This window comes from Theropithecus gelada, chromosome 15 (assembly GCF_003255815.1).
Source record: "Theropithecus gelada isolate Dixy chromosome 15, Tgel_1.0, whole genome shotgun sequence".
NCBI lineage: Eukaryota > Metazoa > Chordata > Mammalia > Primates > Cercopithecidae > Theropithecus > Theropithecus gelada.
The window spans coordinates 62,988,811-63,012,978 of NC_037683.1; the positions used below are offsets into that span (position 1 = coordinate 62,988,811).

At 36.5% G+C, this 24,168-nt stretch overlaps 1 protein-coding gene across 1 annotated transcript in view; it reads right to left on the reverse strand.

The window, feature by feature from the left end:
• ADAMTSL1 (ADAMTS like 1) overlaps nt 1–24,168 on the reverse strand; it is a 425,354-nt gene that overhangs the window by 224,842 nt on the left and 176,344 nt on the right. Inside the window, exons 8-10 of the mRNA XM_025359517.1 lie at nt 20,023–20,134; nt 15,672–15,810; nt 1,744–1,794 (exon numbers count right to left, since the gene is read on the reverse strand). Coding sequence (XP_025215302.1) covers nt 1,744–1,794; nt 15,672–15,810; nt 20,023–20,134 — 302 coding nt within the window. The remainder of the gene's footprint in view (nt 1–1,743; nt 1,795–15,671; nt 15,811–20,022; nt 20,135–24,168) is intronic.

The window sequence follows — 24,168 nt, forward strand, 5'->3', positions numbered from 1 at the left end:
CATTTGGAGAAAATCCCAACCTATAAGAAATCAATTTTAACCTAATAAAGGCATTAGTTATGCCAGAGAAATATAAACAAGAGAGATCACAGATAAAACAGAAATCTAGGAGTTGTCATTACATAAAACATAAACTTGATGTTGCTTACTCCTGATGTCCAACTTTACCTTTATCGTGAAATAATGAAATGTATGGCTTTCATACAAACAGATACGTATATCCTATGAACACTTAGTTCACAGATACACAAATTGAAACCAAAGGAAATCTTGGTTCAGTTAAATTAATCTTTGCTATTTTCATTAAAATTTTTTCAAGGACAAGAGTTCTGGATAAAACCAGAAAAATGATGCATTAGGAACATTGTGAAGACATTTATTGTCTTTATCAATATAGTCATAGGAAAGTAGGAGGGAGCTGACTAATGACATAGTCACGTAGTGAAAGAATTAAAAATAACAAGAAAAACAAGAAGTATATGTAGTAAAATTCCTTCCTATATGTGATCTTTAGGTGAAAAGTGAGTTGCCTGCCAGTCACTAGACATATTTAAGTAGATGCTGGATGACAATTTTCACTTGTATATATGTATTATATAAACATCGATAGATGTGTATATACATGTGTGAATACATATGCATTGAATATGTGAATGCATATTTGTGTAAATATATATTAAACATATCTGTGGTATATGGTTGTGATTGTTGGAGAAGGAATGGGAGAATGAAGCATCAATGGGGAGTTGCACTAGATGACCTCAAGGGACTTCTATTTGGATTCTAATTCATTAGGTATTTGGAGATTTTTCCATCAAATCTTTACAGTTCAAAATAAAATTATTTTCTGGGCTTGGTTTAACTTGAGATGGAGCAGGCTGCTGTGGATTACTCCAATCATTCATGATCTGATTTAAACCCTTGGTTCTAAATAGCAGCTGATTCCCTGAGGGCCAAATAAGCAAAGAAAATAGACCATAGATCTACTTCAATCCCAACTCTAATTTCTGCTCTCTGTGGAGCTGTTTCCAATGCAGGCAACACACTCAGTAGCTAGCGGATTTTTCAGCTTCTCCAGTTTTCTTATGAATATATTATAAAGGGAACAATTTCTTTTAAAAGTTCCTGAATTACTTTCATTACCTTTTTTCTAGTTTTTAAAAGTGCTGAACTTTAAAAAAGCAATGCAGCACACTGAATTTTGTTTAGAAAAAATGTTCCCCAAAATGTTTTGAACAATTAGAATATAAAAATTTGCCTTTTGTACTTAATTATAATTTCTTTGAATCAAAAGTGGACATTTAAAGCCCCTATGCAGAATAATACCACATCTGGAATTCCATGTTAGTGGTAGTGCAATAATACTTTAGGCAGTGTTTGTTTAATAGTTAGCAACAGTGCTTTAATGACTAGGGTCCTATTGAGAGGAAAAATAGAAAAGAACAAAGGGAGGGAAAGAAAGACATAACATAAACCCATACACTGTATCTAATCAGAGTGAATTACTGTGTTCACTCCAGTGTAACTTGATTCTACCTTAAAATGGTTTTTGAATGATAAGCTTACAGTCTGAGCAGGCTAGTATTATACAAAAGCAGAACTCAGGATGGATTGCAAAATATACCATCTACCATCTTAAAAACATATAATCTCTCTCTCTTTGTATATGTATATCTATATATATCGATAAGCAGCAGAAGACTAATTTGCTAATTCTAACATCAGGATGATTGATTTACGTACCGAGGAAGGGGATGGTAGAGGTCATAAGGCATGATCTGCTTGTATCCGTCACTGTTAGGAACAATAATGCCAACCCTCTGAGTAGAAGGTACACACAATAAAATAAACACTAAATGATTACATTATACAAATTTTTAATACAAATGCAAAATAACATTAATAACTTGTATCTGTAAAACAACACTAAAACAGTTTTATATTTTTATGCCAGCATATGCTTTAGGATGGGGCAAGTTCTTTGAAAGGACACCATTTACTATAATTAGTTCTCTGATTCAAGCAGGAAATACCATTGCAAAGGGTGGTGGCAAGAAAACTTGGCACCTCATCATTAACTATGACACAATAAGGTTGTAAATGTTCTTTAATCCCCAAATTATACATCCTATGAGGTCATTCTTATTATCATCATTATTCATGTTACTTCCAGATGCTCGCCAAGCAATTACAGTAACTGTCTCACTTCTGATGAAAGAGAGAGCTATTCAAGCCAGAGAACATGTACCTCAGAACTGACAATACTACGTAACTGCATTAGCTAGATTTCTTCTCTTGGCAGATCTAGGGATTTCACTAATACCTGGAAAGTAGCCACTTGGGTATTTTATAAGGGGAGGGGGAAACTACTGAACATAGTAGGCAATTATTAGCAAAGGGAAATTTCCTACCAAAATAAAGGTAGGCAGTTAAAATGAAATATTATGAAAAGTGGGTTTTTTGGTCTATGAAATATTATACAGTGTTAACTGCTATTGCAGTGATGGTTGTGATTGTCATGGCTTGTTAGTACATCTAGGACCCTGGGAAACCTGTGAGGTTTAGAGACAGAGTGACTGCTCAGGATCCACAAGACATATCATAGGCCGTGTGGAAGTTCCTGGAGGCCTTTAGGATCCCAACAAACTACTCTAAGCTACTTCACTGATTTCGACTAAAGTCTCCAACTGGTAAGACTGGTGGGTCCCTCCAGAGGCCTAATCGTCCAGTTTGTGGCAGACTGATGATTCATGGTTTTTGGATAAGACTACTAGTGCAACAGCACCTTCATCAAGAGTGGGAGATGGAGATGCACAGATGTAGAGCATGGTAGCGCATAAGTGGAAGATGCTTATTTTGCAACTGATAAAAGATAGAAAGCTATTGAAGGAACTCATGTATTCTATCTGTGCCTCTGGGATAGATGGATGTATATATATTTATATATCTATATAATATCTATATATTCAATATAAATATGTTTATCTTTATATTTAAATAAATAAAGACTTCCATTTTTACCCATTCCTCTGATATAAGATGATATAGTAGGTTAAAAAAATATGGCTAGCAAATCCAGGTGTTTGGGTAGAAAGAGTGAGCCATGAGTGTGGATCACAAAGATAAAAACAGCACTGGCTGGAGATGATGAAAGGTAAGAAGGAGAGAGAGGGGGATAAAGGGGCCTGCAGAGTTTCTGAAGAAAGTACTGAAAGGTAAGGGGATACATGAGAGAAGTCAAATTTTGTTTTTAAAAAAATAGGAAACAAAGTGATTAAGATGGATATCTATTTGCAGGAGGGCAAGTCATTGGAGTACTAACTTATTTATTTTACATGACTAAATTTTCGGTATTTATTTGTGTGAATAAGTTTTTTTATACTCATTTCTGTGGGAGAATTTTCATGGTGTGTGTGTGTGTGTGTGTGTGTGTGTGCATGTGTGTGTATTAACCTTCAGTAACAATGTATAAGAAATGGGATGCTGCCTTTTGGGCATGATCAAAATCCTACAGTTCTTCACACAAGAATGAAACGAACAGTCTTTAACCTTTTCTGTTTTTTGAGTTAACCATCCTATTTTTTTCTACCTTCTGACAGATAAGAAATCAGGTGAAAGCTTAATCCTTCCCTATGTTAGAATCATTCTAATATCTAGTAAGAATCATTTTTTACATCTAGTAATAAAGGGAACTTTTTTCTAAAAGGACTATATTTTAAAGAATGCCAATCATCTTCCAGAGTTTTTCTAGTAAGTTTGTACATACACTGTTATCTAATAGTAGTCAATTAAGGAATAAATTAAGATGACTTTGAAATTATATTTTACCTTACTCTAGTATCTTTATTCATGCTACATCAATTTCTAAATGCAGAAATGCATACCATAGACTTCTCTCCCGAAAAAATTTATGGCTGTAATTTGTCATCTTCAATATTAGAATAAACTGTTGCAGATCTCTGTCAATTGATTTATCAGCTGATGATATTTAAAATGGAGACAGTAACATTGAAGGAGACAAGCTGAAGTGAAGGAGAATAAAAGGGAGAGTGTACAAAATTCAAGACATTGAACTTTGCTTTGGACCGATTTAGAAATTATGTTTTTGTTTGAACAAGGAGCTTGAAACCTGGATTCAGCAAAACTATAGCTATATTTGTCTTCTATGACATGGGTCATGGTGAAGACTCATAAAATGACTCTATAGCACCTGTGAAAACAGAAAGATATCAAAACAATGGTGCTCTGTCCAGTCCTGCTAATGCATATTCGTGTGCACGGGCTCAGCTCTCTCTGGGGTTCATGTCATGGCCCTAGCCTTTCACTACACTGTTACTGGGGGGAAGCAAGCTTGCCTGAAGTTAACTTCCTATTGCTTACCTATTGCTTACTTTTTTTTCTTAGGCAAAGTGCGAATCATAAATAATAATGAAAAATAATGTAATTTCGGGACTTTAAGAAGTTCTCCCCATGTTTAGGTCTCCATGTGGGTGTGTGTGCGTATATGCATGCATTCAGACATGCATCTGAATATGTGGGGTGTGGTGAAGGAGGCAAAAATGATTTTTAAAAATGATCACAAAGGGAAAAGATAGAAGAAACAGTTGGCTTGGGGGTAAAACTCATTCTCTACTGCCTTCACTATGCTGACCACCACGCTCACAGTTCTTACATTGTTTCTCTTACACTGGCAGTAACATGACTCCATCTAATATCGCCATCATCAGGGGTTGTGGTGGTAAGAAGAGAAGGTGAGCATGAGCAAGTGATCATTCTGGAGTGCTGTGGTATACGTAGAAAAGGCATCCCACCTCATCCTCTAAAAATACATGTCTTACTGAATTGTCCAGTGACAATTCAGGAGAATGATTCAGTTATGACAAGTTTATATAATGAAACATTATGCAGCACATGGACATAATGGTTTTTGAATCATTTTTAATGACATGGAAAAATGCTCAAATGTAATGTTAACTAAAATAATTGACTATGAAATAGAATGTATGATATGATCTATAATACTAAGAAAATATATAGATGGCATACATATCTATGCATTTTCATAACTTGCATATGTGTGTTCCTGTGACACATGTATACACACATATGTATACATGCATATATGTGTGTACACACATATGTATACATGCATATATGTGTGTACACACATATGTATACATGCATATATGTGTGTACACACATATATAAAAAACTCAACAGTGGTTAGTTATTGGTGTTTGGCTTATGAGTATTTTTTGCTTTCTTTTTAAATGTTTTTCTGTTTTCTAAGCTTTCTATATTATCTTTTACAATCACAACAATTAGAATATTCAAGTATGAAAAAATTCAAATCTAAGAAAGCAAAAGACAGAAACTTTGGAACTATGATGTAAGTGGATGAAATGAGGCCATCACCTCAAATTCCATGTGTCATTTCAAGATCATTGAGTCTGTGCAGAAGTGATCTAAGATGCTACTTTAGAACAGAGTCCCCAGTGTTAAAAAACAAAAAACAACAACAACAAAAAAACAAGCCAAAATTGGGCTCACACTGATCAGTTGTAGAATTTAACTATTGTGATACATCTCTCTTTACAAGAAAAATCCTAAAGTAGTTAAGTCCATGGACACCTAATTTACTGGGGTTCTGGTTTTTTGTTTTGTTTTGTTTTGTTTTCTTGTTTTTTGAGACGGAGTCTCACTCTGTCGCCCAGGCTGGAGTGCAGTGGCGCGATCTGGGCTCACTGCAAGCTCCACCTCCCGGGTTCATGCCATTCTCCTGCCTCAGCCTCCTGAGTAGCTGGGACTACAGGTGCCCGCCACTATGCCTGGCTAAATTTTTGTATTTTTAGTAGAGATTGGGTTTCACCGTGTTAGCCAGGATGGTCTCAATCTCCTGACCTCATGATCCGCCCACCTCGGCCTTCTAAAGTGCTGGGATTACAGGCATGAGCCACTGCGCCCGGCCAGTTCTGTTCTTTTTATAATGAAAATGAGCCATAAACAGATCCTTTTATGGTTTCAAGGGTTTCTTTCAGTGAATCTCTCAGGACCTCTTGCCTCTTCTCTGGAACTGCAAATCTTCATTTCTGACTTCCTGATAACTAGATGTGCTCTAGGCTTTTCAAGCTCAGTGCATCCCAGACAATTAATTATTTGGCCCTGCTTCTTCTCCTGTGATCACGACTACCATTCAGACATGGCCATTCTCCTATCCACTGTACACTGGGGCTATCTTCACCACTCAGTTCTTCCAGTTGTCATCGCAACACCAGCAATGTTTGACAAGTAGATCTCCTCCTGACACAAGTTCAGGCACTTTCATACCAGTCTCCTAACAAATCAATCCAGTCTACTCTGCTGCCAAAGCACCTAATATTTCACTTCACCATTTAGACAACTCACGTGGTTCCATAATGCCCACCGAAATTTATTAGTCGAATGCTACTTCTCCTAAATTCTTGCCTATTTTCTCTCTTAACATCTAGCCAGAAATTCTCTATCCTTCTTCTCCACACCCGTAATACTAACTCCTCTCCTCACTTTTAACTGTGTACTGTTGGCCCTTTATATCCATGGGTCCTGCATCCATGGATTCAACCATAGCCTGAAAATATTTGAAGAAAAAAAATGGATGGTTGCATCTGTACTGGATATGTACAGATGTTTTCTCTCATCATTATTCCCTAAACATTATAGTATAACAATTATTTACATAGCATTTACACTTTATAAGGTACTATACATAATCTAGAGATGATTTAAAGTACACAGAGGATGTATATAGGTCACATTCAAATACTACACCACTTTATATATGGAAGACACTTGAGTATCTGTGGCTTTTGGTATCTGTGGAGGTGGGGATGGGGTGGGTCCTGGAACCAATCCCCCATGGATACTGAGGGCCAACTGTACTAACTTCTAACTATTGCACAAGTTTTTTTTTAGTTTATCACCATGAGTCAGAAGCTATATTGGTTCTTTATTGCATCTCTTAGGACAGTGTTCTGCACACAGGTGATTAGTAAATAACCATTGAGTGAACTTATGTCATCAGTGTGCAGATGCAAAGGCTAGTAACGCAACCCCATCCAAAATTAAAACAAAAAAGCAAAAACAAGTTTTTAAAAGCTAGTTAGGAAAGGAGGGAAAGAAACTCCCTAACTGCTACTGTTGTGCACATATTCAGTCCCACGCCTTGCCTTTTGCTGGCCCTGCCATCTTTGAGAGAGAGCAGTCTGATATGGAGAGTGGTCTGGCGCTTTAGGAAGGCTGTTCTGGCAAGCAGGGGTGATTGCCTGATGTGAGCAGAGAAAGGACAGATTGGTGACTGTACTTCTATCCTGCTTAGGTTACCTCTGTATCTTTTCATTGGCTATCTCCCCGAAATAACTCTGAAAGCTTTTTAAAAGATCTTCTTTTCTCTCTTTCTCATGTGTCTTTCAGATACCACGCTGCTTTGGACAACTCAACCTGCCCTGGACACTGTGGGGGCCTAGATTCTAGTTTATTCATTTTTACCTTTGCCATGGCACCAAGCACAGAACCTTTCACAAAATAGGTGACTATATTTTTTAAAAAATGAACAAAATTGTCTGTAGTAGAAGGGTCTCTTGTATAGAAAATGGTGCTCCATCTTCTCTAGATGACCTCAGGGCAATAGAAACCAGTCTATTTCTAAGCAACAGTTTAGAAGAGTGCAGAAGAGAAATAATAAAAAGTTGGAAGAGATAAAAGCACTTTACTATTTCATGAGTAGCAAAGCACAGAGGATCTAGCCATAATGAGGAAAAGGATCACATGAGAGGCTGGGAGTTGGAAGGTCAGCACTCCTCTCTGCTACTTTCTTTTTATGTTACCTTGAGTACCTTACATCAAGGTTTGGCCATCTGCAAAATCTAAGTACTGGATGAGATCAGAAGTTTTAAGATGAAGTAAGAGTAGGTGCCTGGAAACCCATGCTATTGGACTCTATCTTACCTGCCCCTTCCTAGTGGCTACTGAGGGTAGAACTCAGAGCTTAGTGGACCATAGCTTGAAAACCACTGAACTAAGATAATTCTCTCAAAATTTCTCCTCCTGTAACACTTCATGACTTCTTAAAACACAGAGAACTTCCCTAACATGTACAGAGGCAAGTTAGGATCCTGCAAATAGAAAATATTCTATAATTAGGTACCATTTTTTAAAAACCATAAACTAAGCAGCAACATTCATTTATCTGGGCTTCCACTGAAATCAGATCAAAAGGAGTCTGCTTTATGCAGATCTGAAAACAGTTTTTTAGACACAAGTTCATTTTCTGTAATAAACTAAATACTGAAGCGTTTTAATATTTTGGGTCAAATCATTGAACACTTCCTCACATCTACATTTCTGGGGTTAAACATTCTTGGTATTAATGAATGTAATTTCTGAACTGCTTTTAAATAAGTGGGACTAATATTTCCTCGGCCTTTGTTTACTTCTTTCTACACTGAGTGATTTAGCCATTGTTTGATTTGAGTAAACATCAGTATTTACACTTACATGAAAGAGGCTTGTGTAACCTGGGTATGTGGTCAATTCAAACACCCAGACTTGGCATTGGTGTGGTTAGCAGTTCTGTGCTGGCTGTGCTGTTCTACGTTGGGTTGGAACCAGATCTTACAGGTTGCTGAAGGCATCATGCAGAACAAGGATGACTGTGGGATTCGATGGCATGAATGCTGCACCAGGGATCAGGTAGCCTGCCTTTATGCCTGTCTGTATGTAGAGATGCTGTGGAACTGGAAGAACTTAGATCCACATCCCAATTTGCTTTTGCAAAGTGGCTCTAACACTTAACCTCTCTGAGCTTCAGTTTTTTCATCTGTAAAATATAGGTGACAACCCCTGACCCGCTAACCTAGGGATTGTAAAACTAAATAAGATAATGGATGTGAAGGCACCCTATAAACTTCAAACAGAAGTGACATTGGGCAAGTTGTTTTACCAGTCTGTTTCTCAATTCAATCATGATAGCTGATGTTTGGTGAGTGCTTGACACCTTACTAAGGACTTTACATATGTTATCTCATTAATTCTCACAGTTACTCTCTGACAGGAATATTATATTTATTTTACAGATGGCAAAACTCAGGCCTAGATAAGAAGTTACTTAGCTAGTAAAGTCTTTTGGCTACAAACGGACGGACTGAAGTTAAAAATGAGGATGGTAACAATACCTACTCTATTAACTCACAGGCCAATTAAAAGAATTACACAAATAATTACACTTTTAAAAGCTTTAAAGTGTACCATAAGAAGTGATATTACTATTAGGGATGATCCAGCTTTGCAGAAAATGGAATTTCCCAGGTAATTGAGTTATAGTTGATTATGTAATTGTCTGATGACGTGTGGTGTATCTACATGCATGGGAAGGGTATGATCATGCATTCTAACAAGCACCCTAACTTTGCTTCATTTATCTCATTATGAATAATACATAAATGTGGAAATGGGATTTTATGGGTTTTTTTTCTTATTATTTACTGATTACTGCACAAAATAGTATACTTAAATGAGGTTCATCAAAAGGTAAGAAGTTGTTACTTTTCTAAATCATTTACTTACTGTAATAAAACTAAAAGACCTCCATAATTAAGAAAACATTTCATTATACTGTAATTGCTAAATAAGTCAACCATTTTCTTGTCCCTACACTGAGTTTTTTCTGGAGACATACCTGGCCTAAATCCCATGTAAATTAAATGGCAATGTCTCACAGCTGGTAAAGTAGACGTTATCAGACACTTGTGAACTGAGACGTCAGGAGTTGCCAATTATCTTAATTTCTTGTGATCATTATATTTAAAACATCTGATAAATGTGATTTACTCTCAAGATCAGATTTTCCTAGGACTTATAGCTCCTGGTGTTAAAACCACAATAGAGAACCATCTTTCTAGACCCATATAGAATTCTAGAGTTCCGTCTTTTCCTTTTATGGATGAGAAAGCTGATTTCTAGAGAGCTTAGGAGTTTCTCTGAGCTAACATCAACATCATCATAACCATGATCTTAGTCATTATAGCTGCTGCAGCTAACATTTATTGAGTGCTTATCATGAGTCAGGCACTGTGCTAAGCTCTTTAAATGTATTATGCCATGTATTCCTCATGACAACTTTATGAGGTAAGTATTGTTATTATCCTCATTTCACAGGATGAAAAATCTGAGGCTTAGTGGGAATAAGGAATTTGCCAAGGTCTACTCAACTAGTAAGTGACAGAGCCAGGGTCTCAAGCCAGGACATTTTATGCCAAAGGTCCCACTCTTAAACATCAGGCTATATTGCCATTGACTAGTTGGTCACCAAGTTAGTGTGAGAATCACGATTTTACATGCCTACTACATATACCACTTGTTCTAATGCAGAGTATTTCTTTATAGTTGCACTGGAGTTTAATTGAGACTTTTTTTTGGTTCCTGGCCAGAGATAATTGATGCAATTTACTGTGAAACTAAATGGAGCTGGACAAAAAAAAAAATAAAAGTTCACTTGAACTTGCCAAGAATTGCCGCTTGGTGTATACAAGTTTGGGCATTTGCTTAGGACTGTTGCTCTGAATTCCTTGAGGGAAGGGGGAATCTGGATGCAGTTTCAGCTAGAAACAGATTTGTTTGCTAATAATTGTGGCCATGATAGTGTGATGAGTGAGAGCTTTTTTCACTTGTCCACCTCCTGCCAATTTAAGCCCCCTTCATTACTGCCTTGGAGGGAAAACAAAGGTCTGTGCCCAAAAAAAAAAAAAAAAAATCTGCAAAGGTGCTTCTCTTATTGTCTCACAAAGAGTAACTTGCACAAATTCCTCCAGACAGCCTTAACTGTCTCACTGTCTCACAGACTAAGATATGTAAGGCTAAATGTTGTATGTTTTACATCTAAAGCTGCTTTGAAAACGTCAAGGTGCTTATTAGCTGAATTCATGCTATCCCTTTTTAGTTGTTGCTGAACCACAGGGCTTATACTTTGAGGCTTTCTGGCCACATGATGGACCTGACCTTTCACCCAGGAGGTAAAAATGCCACACATCATTGCACAAATTCCAAAAAAATTTCCCCCAGTGTAAGACAGAAGCTTTGATTATACCATGGTAGGCACAAGAGAGGATTTTACATTTGACTAGATCCTAAATGTCTTAGTCACATGGGAAAGCACACAGAACATAGTGTTAAATGTATGAAGCAGAAAATAAACATGTGCTAGATCCCTCACATGCAGGTGAGGTATGTCTCTGGACTTCTGGGAATGCCCATTGGGACTACCAGTAGAACATGTAATACACTGTGTACAGAGCATATGATGGGCTTAGTGATGTCATAGCTCTGAGTCACTAATGAAAAACCTTATTAATTTTAGCTAAAAGTCATTAAATCTTTATACTTTACTTTCTCTTCACTTCTCTTATAAGGATTAAATTTTGGCTCCCTGTTTGAGACAACTTTTGGCCAGGAAACAAAGTGTTTTATCACTTCAGAAAAATGACTGTGTAAATGATACCTGCAGAGAGCAACAAAGCCTTCTTGGGATGAAACTGCTGGGCAGCCAGCAAGGCTCAACTGTTGGTCTTATAGTCCAGTGGACTTAAATTCCTACCTCAGCACAATGTTGAGTTACTATGTGTCATGGATATTCAGGCTTGCTTTTAGAAGAATGAAAACCAAGAATGCCAAATTATTCTATGCCAAGTATCTACTGTATAAAGTATGATCTCAATTATGTTATGAGCTATAGACAAGACTGGAAAGAAATACAGCAAAAGCATTAAGAGAGGTTCTCTGCGGGCATTGGGGATTATTAGTGAGTTCATTGTTTTCATTATAGTCTTTTAACTTATCAACATGTCTAAGTTAGCACTTAGAATCAGCAAAAAAGCCATAAAAACATAAAAATTATTTTGAAGAGTATAGGCGAGATGTCAACAATCTCTCCAGTCTCAAGAACTAGTAGATGAATTAATCCATCACCATGGAAGCCAGTGGATGTTGTCAGTGAGTGTAAGAAGGAGGAACAAAACATGAGATGGGAAACTAAAGAAAAAAGGTGGTGGGAACAAAAGGAAAACAGAATGAGAACCAAAAAATAGACAGATGTGTGGAGTGAGATATTCCTGAGACCCCTCCATGCCACTGGTTGCGTTCTCTGTTGATTTCAGACAATTCCTAGAATTTGTTCATGTATTTAGGAGGCTGTTGTAAACTTCCTAAAACTAAAATAATGACTGATATTTATAGTCATTGAGTTTGAAGTTGGAAGGGAGCATGGATACAATTACATGCAGTGACTAGAAACATCCTGGTCATTGGGAGGCTTTATATTGTGTAAAAGACCAACATATATAGACCCAACGCGGATGATATTTATGATTTTAGTTGATTAGTTCAAACGTATAATGTTTACCTATTATAAAGCAAAATAATGAGAATAGGGAAGCTATTTTGGTAAACACAAAAAGCAGATATCAGGGATTGTGGCTACCGGTGGCCATGTCTAGTTTATTTCTTCTTTGTTTAGGTTTTAGATATGTAGTAATAAGAAAATTCTTATTATCATAGAGAGTGTTTGGTAATGAATACTGTTTTTACAGCTTACCTTGCAATCTTAGGGTAGTTATTTTTTCAACTAGACATAACCAAGGAACTCAATCATGAGGGCAAAAGCATTTACTTTGGTAGTACAACACTTAAAATTGTTATAATTTTTATAATTTAACTTAGTGCGAATCAGTTAAAATTAGTTTAACATATTTGAATATATCTTTTGTGAATTATTATTTTAAAAAACTTTAAAATACATAAAACAAAATTTAATTTAAAAAACTGTGGAACAACAGGCTCTGTGGGCACAGTTTGAAAACCACTAATTTGACAACAAATGACCCTCTCTTCCCATTTTGTGGGTGAGAAAATGGAAGCCCAGAAGGGTAAAATAATAAATATAAGGTTGTAGACTTAATTGTTTGATGTGGTTTTTGCTGTCAATGACACTTGCAAGCCTTGATAGGGAATAAAGTTGGCTATCTAACTGGGACTTTGCTTTTCAATTTTTTTTAATTTTTAAATTTTTTTCCTTCTCTTTTCTTACTACAAGTGATTCTACTTTTAAATACTATAATAGGTAAAAATCCTAGTGTGATTCAGGAAAAATGAATAAATATCTCAGTGGCTAGATATAATAAATTTCTTTTGAAATTAAAAATATGTGATTTTATACCAAGAATATTGGTTTTCCCTTTTGGGAATTTCTAAATTTGGACACAAAAGTGTTGGTGGAATATCATTGTTCGCTCTTGATTTTACTATTAGACCATTAAATCTGAGTGATAAAACAGTTTCCTGAGGGTTTGATTCTGCAATGGCTGATGGAAGAGCAGATCTGTTTTATGGAGTCTCTTCTATCTACTTTGCTTAGACCATCACTTTGCATTTTCTCTTAGAATTCAGAAGTGTTGCTTTGATTACAGGTATGCAAAAGAGTTCAATGAATTTCACGGCAATTTCTGAAGTATCTTAACCTCAGAGTAGCATACTTATATTTTCTGAAGCAGCTGTCCCTTAGACCTTTCTACTGCTAAGTCTTCATTTTCTCAGCTTTGTCTAATTACTTTTTCAACAAAAAAAGCAGCTTCCGGACATTTGCCTATTTTTTCTTTTTCCTTTTCTCACTTATCTTTCTTTGTGTCTTTCTTTTTTAAATAGCCACCTGTCCCAACATTTATTCATGTGCTGTATTAAATGTTTTAAAATAACACAGGACATAGAAAAGGTAGAAATTGCACAGGCAGACTTCTTTCACTGTAGAATGGCCTTTTGCTTTGGGTAATAAGAAATAGGCCAAAAAGCTTCTCCAACAGACAAGAGTGGGTAAAAATCAGAGGCGAGAAAGATTGAGTAAACATTATTATAAACATTTCTTTCAAATTGTTAACAAAATGCTTTTATTTCACATAACTCTCTTCCATGGCCATCTCTTAATTGACTTTTTTTTTTTCCTAGTGGAAAAAAGCTTTATGAAGTTGTGGGAAGTGAAACTGTCATTTCTCCTAGAAATATACGTACAAATTTTCATGGAAATGTGTAAAAGACTTTCAAGGTCTCTCTAGGGCTGACTCGACCTGTCTGAATTAGGATAACTGCCTTTCACACACTGGTCTTCTTCCTATTACAGTTATACATAAAAAATGTATAAGTAGAATAATTTTAAAATGAAATCAAATTGCATGGGTTATAACTATCTTGGCTAAAAAATTTCAAACCCTTAAGATTTCCAAAATAAAGAAATCCAAGCACAATTTCAACACCTTATTCAGTTTTTATATTGTATCCAATTTTTAATATATAATTTTCTGATGTAATATGATGCTAAATTAAACTTCACCTAAATTTTACAGTTATAAAATATCTATTCTTTTTGTTCCTTTAATGAAAACCTGTTATTCTGAGTTCACTTTTATGAGGTAGGGAATATGGTTCCTGTGAATTAATTAATAACAGCAATTTCATATCACATGCAGAACTTAGCATTCATAAATGTAAAGATAGAAGAGTACAGGAACATACACCTTAAGAAATTAACAGCAGAAAACAAAAACTAAAATTGCATTGCTTGTAACCTCAAAATAGAATGACTTGCATCAACATTGCCCAAGTCATATTTTAATGAGTTGAAGCTTTCTTTTTGTGCATACATCATTAGTATACTATGATTTTAAAAAATAATACTGGGATGTTTCTCAAAAATCCAAGGAGTTTGAAAATGAATCTTTGTTTTTTGGTATTCCTGATTGCTTTTGTAGGGGAAGGCTTTTCTTATATTCTCTCTCATAAGCTGAGGATGAGTAAGCGACGCTATACTAAAGAGAATCATCAGCAAGTGTCGTCACTGCAAAGGCAAATGTTACACCCATGAAAAGATTCTTGACCTGCACTTCCATGACTACTCATCACCTGAGATATTTCATTCATCAGGCAGATTCTTGACCCTGCAAATAATCTGAGGGCTAACTGTGGATTCCAAAAAGCAAATAATCATGTGTGAAAGTGTCAAGTGCCTGCTTAAAGCTTCTAATTTAAAAGACCTTTTAAGAATCTGACTACTGGGAATAAGTTCTGTTTTCTCTTTAGCAAAGACTGAGTATGTTCAAAGGCAGTAGAACTGTTCTAAGGCTGGTTTTGACTCTATATAATCAGTGTGGACAGGCTAGAAGGAATCAGTTGTAGCCCTGAAATATGGTCTGCTCTGATCATGTCCCTGATCGGGAACAGAGATAAAATGGAAAAAATCCTGAGAACATTGTGTCATCACATTGGTTAAGAACGTTGAATGGTCCATTGGCCTGGACCTTGTTAAGGAAGGAAACAAGGAACCAGAAGGAAAGGAAATCAGAAGAGAAAATGACTCTGAAGAGCATGTCACCTGCTGCTTTATAAAAGGAAAGTCTGTAGACTCTGAGATGGCCTCGCAAAGCAGCAAGAGCAGGAAGCATGGGTACTAATACATGATTAGTAATGGACACTGGACAGCAACGCTATTTATGTTTCATTTCATTTTATTTTCAATGAAAATATTTCCTTTTAATTTAAGAAACCTATTTGGAACTTGAGTTATATTTATGACAAATGAACTAGCAAATTTGACTGACCTGGCTGGACAAGGATCCAAGTTGCACTCCTGAAGCTTGGGTTTGGGTTTGATGTTCTCTGGATAATAGTGACAGTATTGGTCAGCAACCACGCGGTTGCTCCTCAGATCATAGCACTCAGCCGATGTCAGCTGATAACCTGTAGTATCAAACCATCCAGGCAAGTTTAAATGTACATGCCAATGCAATATATTTCTTTATGCATTTTGGCCAGCTCATATCAATGGAAATTATTCCCCAATGCCTTAGTCATTTCCAGGAAAAAAAGACACATAATTGGAAGGCTCATTAATTTTTGCAGACCTCAAGTACTGTGCTTTTCTCAAGTAATCCACTCAAATCTTAATAATTACATTATATAATTAGGCTTGAACTACTTAAGGGCCCAGCCAGATAATAAGACTGTGGTAAGAACTGTTCTTGTTATTTCTTTTATATGATCTAAAAATATAATGCAGAATTCTATATCCAAAAAAGATCATCAGTATTTACCAACCATCTTATACAAGAATGCTAAATTGCCTCCTTAGTAACTGGAGCACTAGGGAGAATAAACTCCCAAATAAATAAACAAAATAAATCCCACATTGCTCCCCTTGCACATGAGGGGCCAGCACAGGATCAGGTCCCACCAGCTGCCTGGGAACGTTACTTTTGCTAAAATTCAACCTGAGTGGGTTGAGTAAATGGACCACTGAGATTCCAACAGTGGACATCACAAATCCTGTTTCCCTGCAGAATTAATAAAAATACCTCCCTGTTACTGTTCCATTTTTGTTATATTCAAAATCTTCTGTCATTCTCTTTAAAAAGTCTCTAGTGAATATTTCTTAGCCTCCACCCACAAATTGTCATTGTTTAAAGAAGCCTCTCTTAAAAAAAAGTATTGTTGACTAATAGTTAATTCTCTTCATATGTTTTATCTTTCCTACCTGCCTTTTTATTGTCCTGTGGATTTCTGGTAGGGTGGTAATCAAGACTTAGATTCTTGGGGTGAAAAATAAATGTACATAGAGAATTTTTAAAAATTAGGCTGTTTATATCATTCTTACCCTAATTAATGTGCCAAATATATTATCCCTAGCAGGTGGGTTGAGCGCTGTTATTGCTAAATATATATTAGGAAGCAAGATTTAAATCATTAAGGGACTTGCAAAAGATTTTAGGAAATCAGAAGGAGGTTTATGAGCCAGATTTCCTGGCTTAAGGCTGTGTTCTCAGACCACCCACAAAAATTAATTGTTCATTAAAGACCCTAAAAAAAGGTCTTTTAAAATTTGACTATAAAGATGAAAAGCATGAAAAGTAATGAAAGCAAGGATAAGAACACTTTTTCCATCTAATATTTGTTTTATTAAAAAAATCAAGTAGCAAAATGACATTTTAAGTAAGTAAATGTACTTTTACTTTTCAATCACATTGTACTCAAAAAGCATCTAATTTTATAACAGGCTAATCATTTTATAATTTTCCAGATAATAATTTCTACACAGGGACAGAATTTATCACATAGTAAAATACAGGAACAACACAGTAAGTTATTAATCTGAGATGATTATTTTTCAAAATCAAAATTTGTCAGCCTAAACCTGTTGCTTTGAAGCTATTATAGCATGGATAAAATGAAGGGTTAGAGCAAAAATGAAGGAAATGACTAAAATCATCAGAAAATCATGTTTTCTAAAGTTTCATATGGTATTTGGAGTAGCAATTTTTACACTAAGCAAAATGTCCAACCAGTTGAATCTGGAATCAGAAACAGAGAAGACAACTTAGAGATCATTTCTTCAGTAATGTTCAAGCTGGAAACTTCAGTAAATTTCACAATAAAGTGAAAGGACGGCTGGTCTCCACATCCCTCACACCTTCACCCAGAACAGTCTTCCTTTTATACTGGCTTTATAATTAAGGTTTCCTTTGAAGCAAGGTTTGATACCCAGAAACATCTGAAAACCACTGATAGTTCTACTTTCTCATTTTGATGTGAGGAAAATGAGGCCCAAAGAAGTAAGATATATGTGAATCTAACATCAATGTTTTTATTATGTAGTGAACTATTATCAAGGTTGCTGACATCATACTCTAATAGCAGCTGTATGTGTGCATATAATTGAAGTGCTATTTCTCACAAAGCATGGTTTTCATTTTTACAAAAGAAAAAAATAACCTTAGATTCTTTCCTTGAAACTATTTCCTATGCTAGTCATTAGTAAATATATCAAAATAATGTATTCCCATGGAACATCAAAGTAATTGACAGTTCGTTTTTAAACAAAGCAATTTTCTTTTTTGAAACAAAGCAATTTTCTTTTCTTTTTTTTTTGAGATAGAGTCTTGCTCTGTCACCCAGGCTAGAGTGCAGTGGCATGATCTTCGCTCACTGCAACCTCTGCCTCCTGGTTTCAAGCGATTCTCATGCCTCAACCTCCCAAGTAGCTGGGATTACAGGCTCGCACCACCACACCAGCTAATTTTTGTATTTTTAGTAGAGACGGGATTTCGCCATGTTGGCCAGGCTGGTCTTGAACTCCTGGCCTCAAGCCATCCTTCTGCCTTGGCTTCCCAAAGTGCTGGGATTACAGGCGTGATCCACTGCGCCTGGCCAGCTAAATGATTTTCTATTCCTGACAGATGGAACAAGTAGAAACACTCATTCTATCGAAATGCTTAAAATGTTGAATTGACAGTTTTTTATCAACTGAGTAAAAGTATTTCATGGCACTTCTACTGACTTCTTTCAAGCTAAAATCCAACTTTGCTCCATAGAACCACATTTTTCAGTGGTTTGTTTACATTGTGCAGATAGAAAAACATAGGTAAAGATGAATTACATCATACAATGTTTCCCAAAAATTTATGGGTAATCATTTATCTCCATTTTGAGGTACTATCCTTTTATATCTTGTCAAATTAATCTAGTGATACTTCTGTGGATTAGCTAAAGTCAGCCAATTAACTGGTTTCTATGAAACTAGAGCTAGAATTTATTTGATGTGCTACTTTTCAAAAGAACAGACATACAATTTTATATCCATTACATTAGAAAAACTTAGAAAAACGATAATCCACAAATACTGACTCAGTTGGCAATGAATCTAAAATATTCACACACTGATTGTTATCCTTCTGGAAAGAATTTGGTAATGTGTGCCAATAGCCATAAAAATTCTGAAATTCCTTGATCTAATAATCTCACTCCTGAGTATTTACACCAAGAAAATAATTTGAAAGGAGAAAAATACTTAGGTATTAAGTTATTCATTGCCTTATCAAAGCATAAAAGTTAAAGGAACTAAATGATTTGCTGTAGGGCAATGTCTAAATAAATTATTGGGAAATAATTCAATGTAATCATTATGTAAACACTATAATTATGATGAGCAGAAAATGAGGAAAAATAACCTTCTGTGGTAACACAAACGCCTTTTCTAGTAAACAAAATGCTGTTCGTGTTACAAATATGATGGAGAGAGACAGGAGTTTATTTTGTGACTTTTCAGGAGAGATGCATTTTAATGAATAAATAAAGCAAATGGCATTTCTTTTACTGCATGGATGATGGGGTGGAGTTGAAAAATAACTGAGCCTAAGTCTAAAATGCAGAGATTTTTTTTTTCCTGGTAGCAAACTATTTTCTCTAATTAAGGAAGCCTGATAAACACTCTTTAATTGATAGCTGAATAGATGACTTTACTTCAATTACATGAGTAGTTTACATGTAAGTGAATGGACCTGCCTGTTTCAGGACCAAACTGCTGCCAAATCAGAATATTTCTAGCTGTGACCTTCTACAAAATCAAGGTGAGAAGTAAAGATTGTTTCCTTGGTTGGGTGCGGTGGCTCACGCCTGTAATCCCAGCACTCTGGGAGGCCAAGGCGGACGGATCACGAGGTCAGCAGATCGAGACCATCCTGGCTAACACGGTGAAACTCCGTCTCTACCAAAAATACAAAAAATTAGCGGGGCGAGGTGGCGGGTGCCTGTAGTCCCAGCTACTCGGGAGGCTGAGGCAGGAGAATGGCGTGAACCCGGAAGGCGGAGCTTGCAGTGAGCCGAGATCCGGCCACTGCACTCCAGCCTGGGCGACAGAACGAGACTCCGTCTCAAAAACAAACAAACAAACAAAAGACTGTTTCCTCTAGTGGGACTCCTTTACAGGCAGAAAATGTCTTTGGCATCTTGGCGGAGGTATCTGCCTTACAAGAGGGCCTCGAGATTCCACTCTGTTAAGAAAGGATCTGGTCCACCACAGTATAAAATTTCTTCCACGCTGAAGTAACTCTACTTTTATAATACCCACGTATTTCCTCACAGAAGGCAACAGTTTCTAGATTAAGTGAACACCATTACCTCCTCCACAGGTCGCCGAACAAGGAAAGAAATCCGTCTCCCTCCATCGGTGGATGATGGGTTGATAGAAGATGAACTGGACTGTACTGTCACTGGAGCCCGAGTTACGAATCTGCAGGAGTCAACAGGAAAGTAAAAGAAGTAACGTGACAGTGCGGTGCTTTCTGGTCCCTTGCAGCTTTGAACAAGAGTATATGGTAGTGTTGATGGTTTTAGGCTGTGTAAGGGACTGCATCGGGGGAGAAATGGCAATGGCAGTATCACTGATCCTACCATTTCACCAGTGAATGGTCCTTGCATGAGCTTTCACTATCATTATCTTCTCAGTTCTGTTGCCACAGAACAAGGGAGAGCAATATCTCAATTTATGATTTCACTATCATCTTAATCCAAGCTGGTATTCCTTTTCTGTCCTTTATTTCCAACCTCTTTGGTATAATAGATAAAACTATGTGGATTTTAAAATGTAGATTCAGAAATAGACAATTTGTTCTAAGAAAATTATATACTGCAGAAAATATACTGGTTTTGGTTAAGAAAAAAGAAGAATTAAATAACACTGCCCATTCAGAGACACATACTGGGCTTCTTGTCAATTTAGCGATTCACATATTTGAGTGTGCAAAGTTACCAACTAGATGCTGGCTAAAATGCAAATTTCTGGGCCCATGCCTAGAGAACTAGGTAACTCAAATGTTGATGGTTTAAGAAAAAAACTGAAAAACACAAATTTATGTTATAAAAACAATTATTTACTTAAAAACAATTTATTTACTTTTACATAAAGCTGGTGGTTAATGGAAATTACAACTTCTTTTTTTTTTTTTAAAGGGGGTATGTGAGTATGTGAGACAAGTCCTTAATGGTTCTTAAGAGTACAAGGTTGAGAAAACATACTCAGACTGAAGAGAAGGAAAAAGTACCTTATGTCACCAATTTCATGAAGACAGAATGATACAACATTTAGACTGTTGGACAAGGTTTGGACTACTTACTATAAGGAGGTTCCAAGGACAATTGAGAGGATTACTTCTTACTCTACATTGCAACAATTAGAGAAGTATCAGAGTCCAACTGAACCACCTGCCCCAAGTCTTTTTTAAGTGTTTTTAAGTCTTACCATTTTCTTAATTGCCCGTAATGTAGGACACATTGATGGATTTGGCCTTCAGATTATTTTAAGGACAGTCCTATTTCTGTGCTACTTAATTTAACAAGTAGATTAAACATCTAGAATGCAGGGGGAAAATAAGAATATTGAAGAAACAGGGCCAAGAAAAATTGATGGATGCTAAACTCTACATCAGTTTTTGGAGTTTAGATGGGAATATGCAAAAGTTTCCCAGAAAGTCTGAGAGAGGTGGAAAGAAGGAAGAGAGAAACCCTACAGAATGTCTCATATTATCCTGGGATTTTGACCTGTAGAGCATTCACGTATTTTCCAATTAGAATAAACAGTGATACCACTCTACTTTAAAACACAAACAGCTGAAGCAATACAATGTCTTTCACAAAAAAAGAGCACTACCTATAGATTCCTATTTCTCATTTCTATGTGTCAGATACAAGGGTACCTAACTGCTTGCTTAGGGGTGTAGTATTAATCACACTCCTTGGAAAGTTCTTTTTAAAAAAATTTTTTTAAACTTACAAAAGTCTCCAGCTCTCTTGGGATGTGTGGTTATCACAATGGAAAGCTATTAGAAAAAACCTTTCATTTAAACATAAGATTCACGAAAAAATAAAAGACCAGAACGTTTGTTTAGATTCAAAGAGATGAGTTTTTTGTTTGTTTGCTTTGTTTTTTGCTTTTTCTGTTTGTTTTTGCAGGTGTTCTTTTTGGAATGCTAACCTGAGTCCTGGGAAGTAAGGGAAAAAATCTTAGCTTCCTACAGCCAAAGTGAGGAGGATATAACATCATAATACTTGGAGAAACTCTGTTCTAGAAAGCTTCAGTTTGACACATTTGGTTTAGGGAGCTAAACACATCTGGTATATGTAATTTTGACCTCCTTATGTTAATAAAAAAGAGTATTCAAACCAAACTCTTCTTCCTATAATCACAATGTTTCAGTGTTTCTAATTCAACACAATGATTTCTCACACTAACATGAAAAGACAAGACAAAAACTTTTCCATAGCGATTGACTGCACTGTCATGACAGAGCTGGAAGACCATAGAAATGTGTATGGGGGGTTATGGTTGAGCTTTAATTCCATGTAAAATCCAAGGAGTCAAGGAGATATCATAAGCACATGAAAACATCATTAAGCACACAAAGGCTTTTCCAGATAAAGCACTGTGAAAGCACCTTTTCCTTTTTCATTGGGAAAAGGCAATTTGTGAGCTTTGGGATATTCCCTAAGTTTCTTTCTCTCACTGATGTAGAAACTGTTGCCTCAGATGGGCCAGTAAGGGGACCGGCAATCAGGGGTCCCCCCAACCTGGCTTAGCTCTTCAGTCGCTGCTCTCATGAGGACAGGGAGGCAAGAGGAACCCACAAGTGAGCCACTGCTGTGTACCTCTGAGCTGGGATCCACAGTGTTATGTGACTTGGTCACACTGCTCTCAGAGCAACAGGGATGTCATGACTTTGGAAAGCTTGGAAACAGTGAACATACATCAGTATGCCTGCTAGGGAGAGAATAACATGAAAAACTGGTACATCTGTTTATTAAATGTGTCAGTCTACCAGACTCAATTTTGGGTTGTTCTGGTAGTTGACAGTGATACTGTATCCTCAGGAACTGCTGTTAAGACTATTTTAAAATGCTTTTGTTTGGGCTTGAAAAGATATGCAACAATAATAAAATCTTCCTTATAGCAGTTATATATCTATAAATACCACATTTTGAAATAATTGTTATCTTATCATCTTTCTCTTTCATATTCTATAAACTCCATGGAGGCAGGTACATTTATCCTGCTCATCGCTTTTCAGTGTCATCTACAATGTCTGGCACATAGTAGGTATCCAAATAATGGCTGAATAAACAAATGCATTAATGAACAAACAATTGAATTATATACCTTTCAGGTACTTTTGGAATTTCAAACTATTATATGTGATAAATTACTTAATGAGTCATTATCTTTTTATATATATCTGCCAGTTTCCTTGAAGATGTTACTGATCACTTGATCATCAGATGATACTGTTTCATAAAAAGAAACAGTATTATTACAAAACAATGTTTATCCAAGAGCACTTTGTTTTGAGATGGAGTCTCACTCTGTCACCCAGGGTGGAGTGAAGTGGCAGGATCTTGGCTCACTGCAACATCCACCTCCCAGGTTCAAGTGATTCTCCTGCTTCAACCTCCTGAGTAGCTGGGATTACAGGTGTCCACCACCACACCCAGCTAATTTTTTGTATTTTTAGTAGAGACGAAGTTTTGCCATGTTGGCAAGGCAGGTCTCGAACTCCTGATCTCAGGTGATCCACCTGCCTCGGCCTCCCAAAGTGTTGGGATTACAGGCGTGAGCCACCACACCCAACCCCAAGAGCACTTTCTACCCTCCTTGGAAGGCTGTCTTTTTAGGCAGGATAGTATAGTGAAGAGGGTTTGCCAAAATGCTACTTACTATGGGAATGAAACAGATTCAGTCGTCTTGCTGTTTGAAATACCTGATAATTTTAACAGTTGGAAATGCTAAGATTAGGCATTAGTAGATTTAAAATGATTTAAAAAATATTAGTACCCAATTTTACCTCTATACTTCTTAATAGAGTTTTCTAGTTTTTCTAGAACTCCAGACCTCCATATTGGAAAATAGTGCAGTTCAGCCCATAGACCCCTAGCTCAGAGTTTTTCTTTTTTTTTTTCTTTTTCATAGAAATGGGATCTCTCACTAAGTTGCCCAGGCTAGTCTCAAACTCCTGAGCTCAAGCAGTCCTCCTGCCTCAGCTCCCAAAAGTGCTGGGATTCCAGGCATGAGCCACTGTGCCCAACCTACCTAGCTCAGAGTTGTGATTAATGCTGCCCCCAGCCCTTGAGTAGGGCAGTAGATCAGAGATGCTTCTCTGGAAACAACGGGTATAACGTTGTCTAAAGAACAAAGAGGGTAGCAAAGATTTGTCAGGAAGGAGACACTGAGTGGCAAAGCAGACTGCAGCCTACTTGAAGGACTGTCTCAGTGGTCAG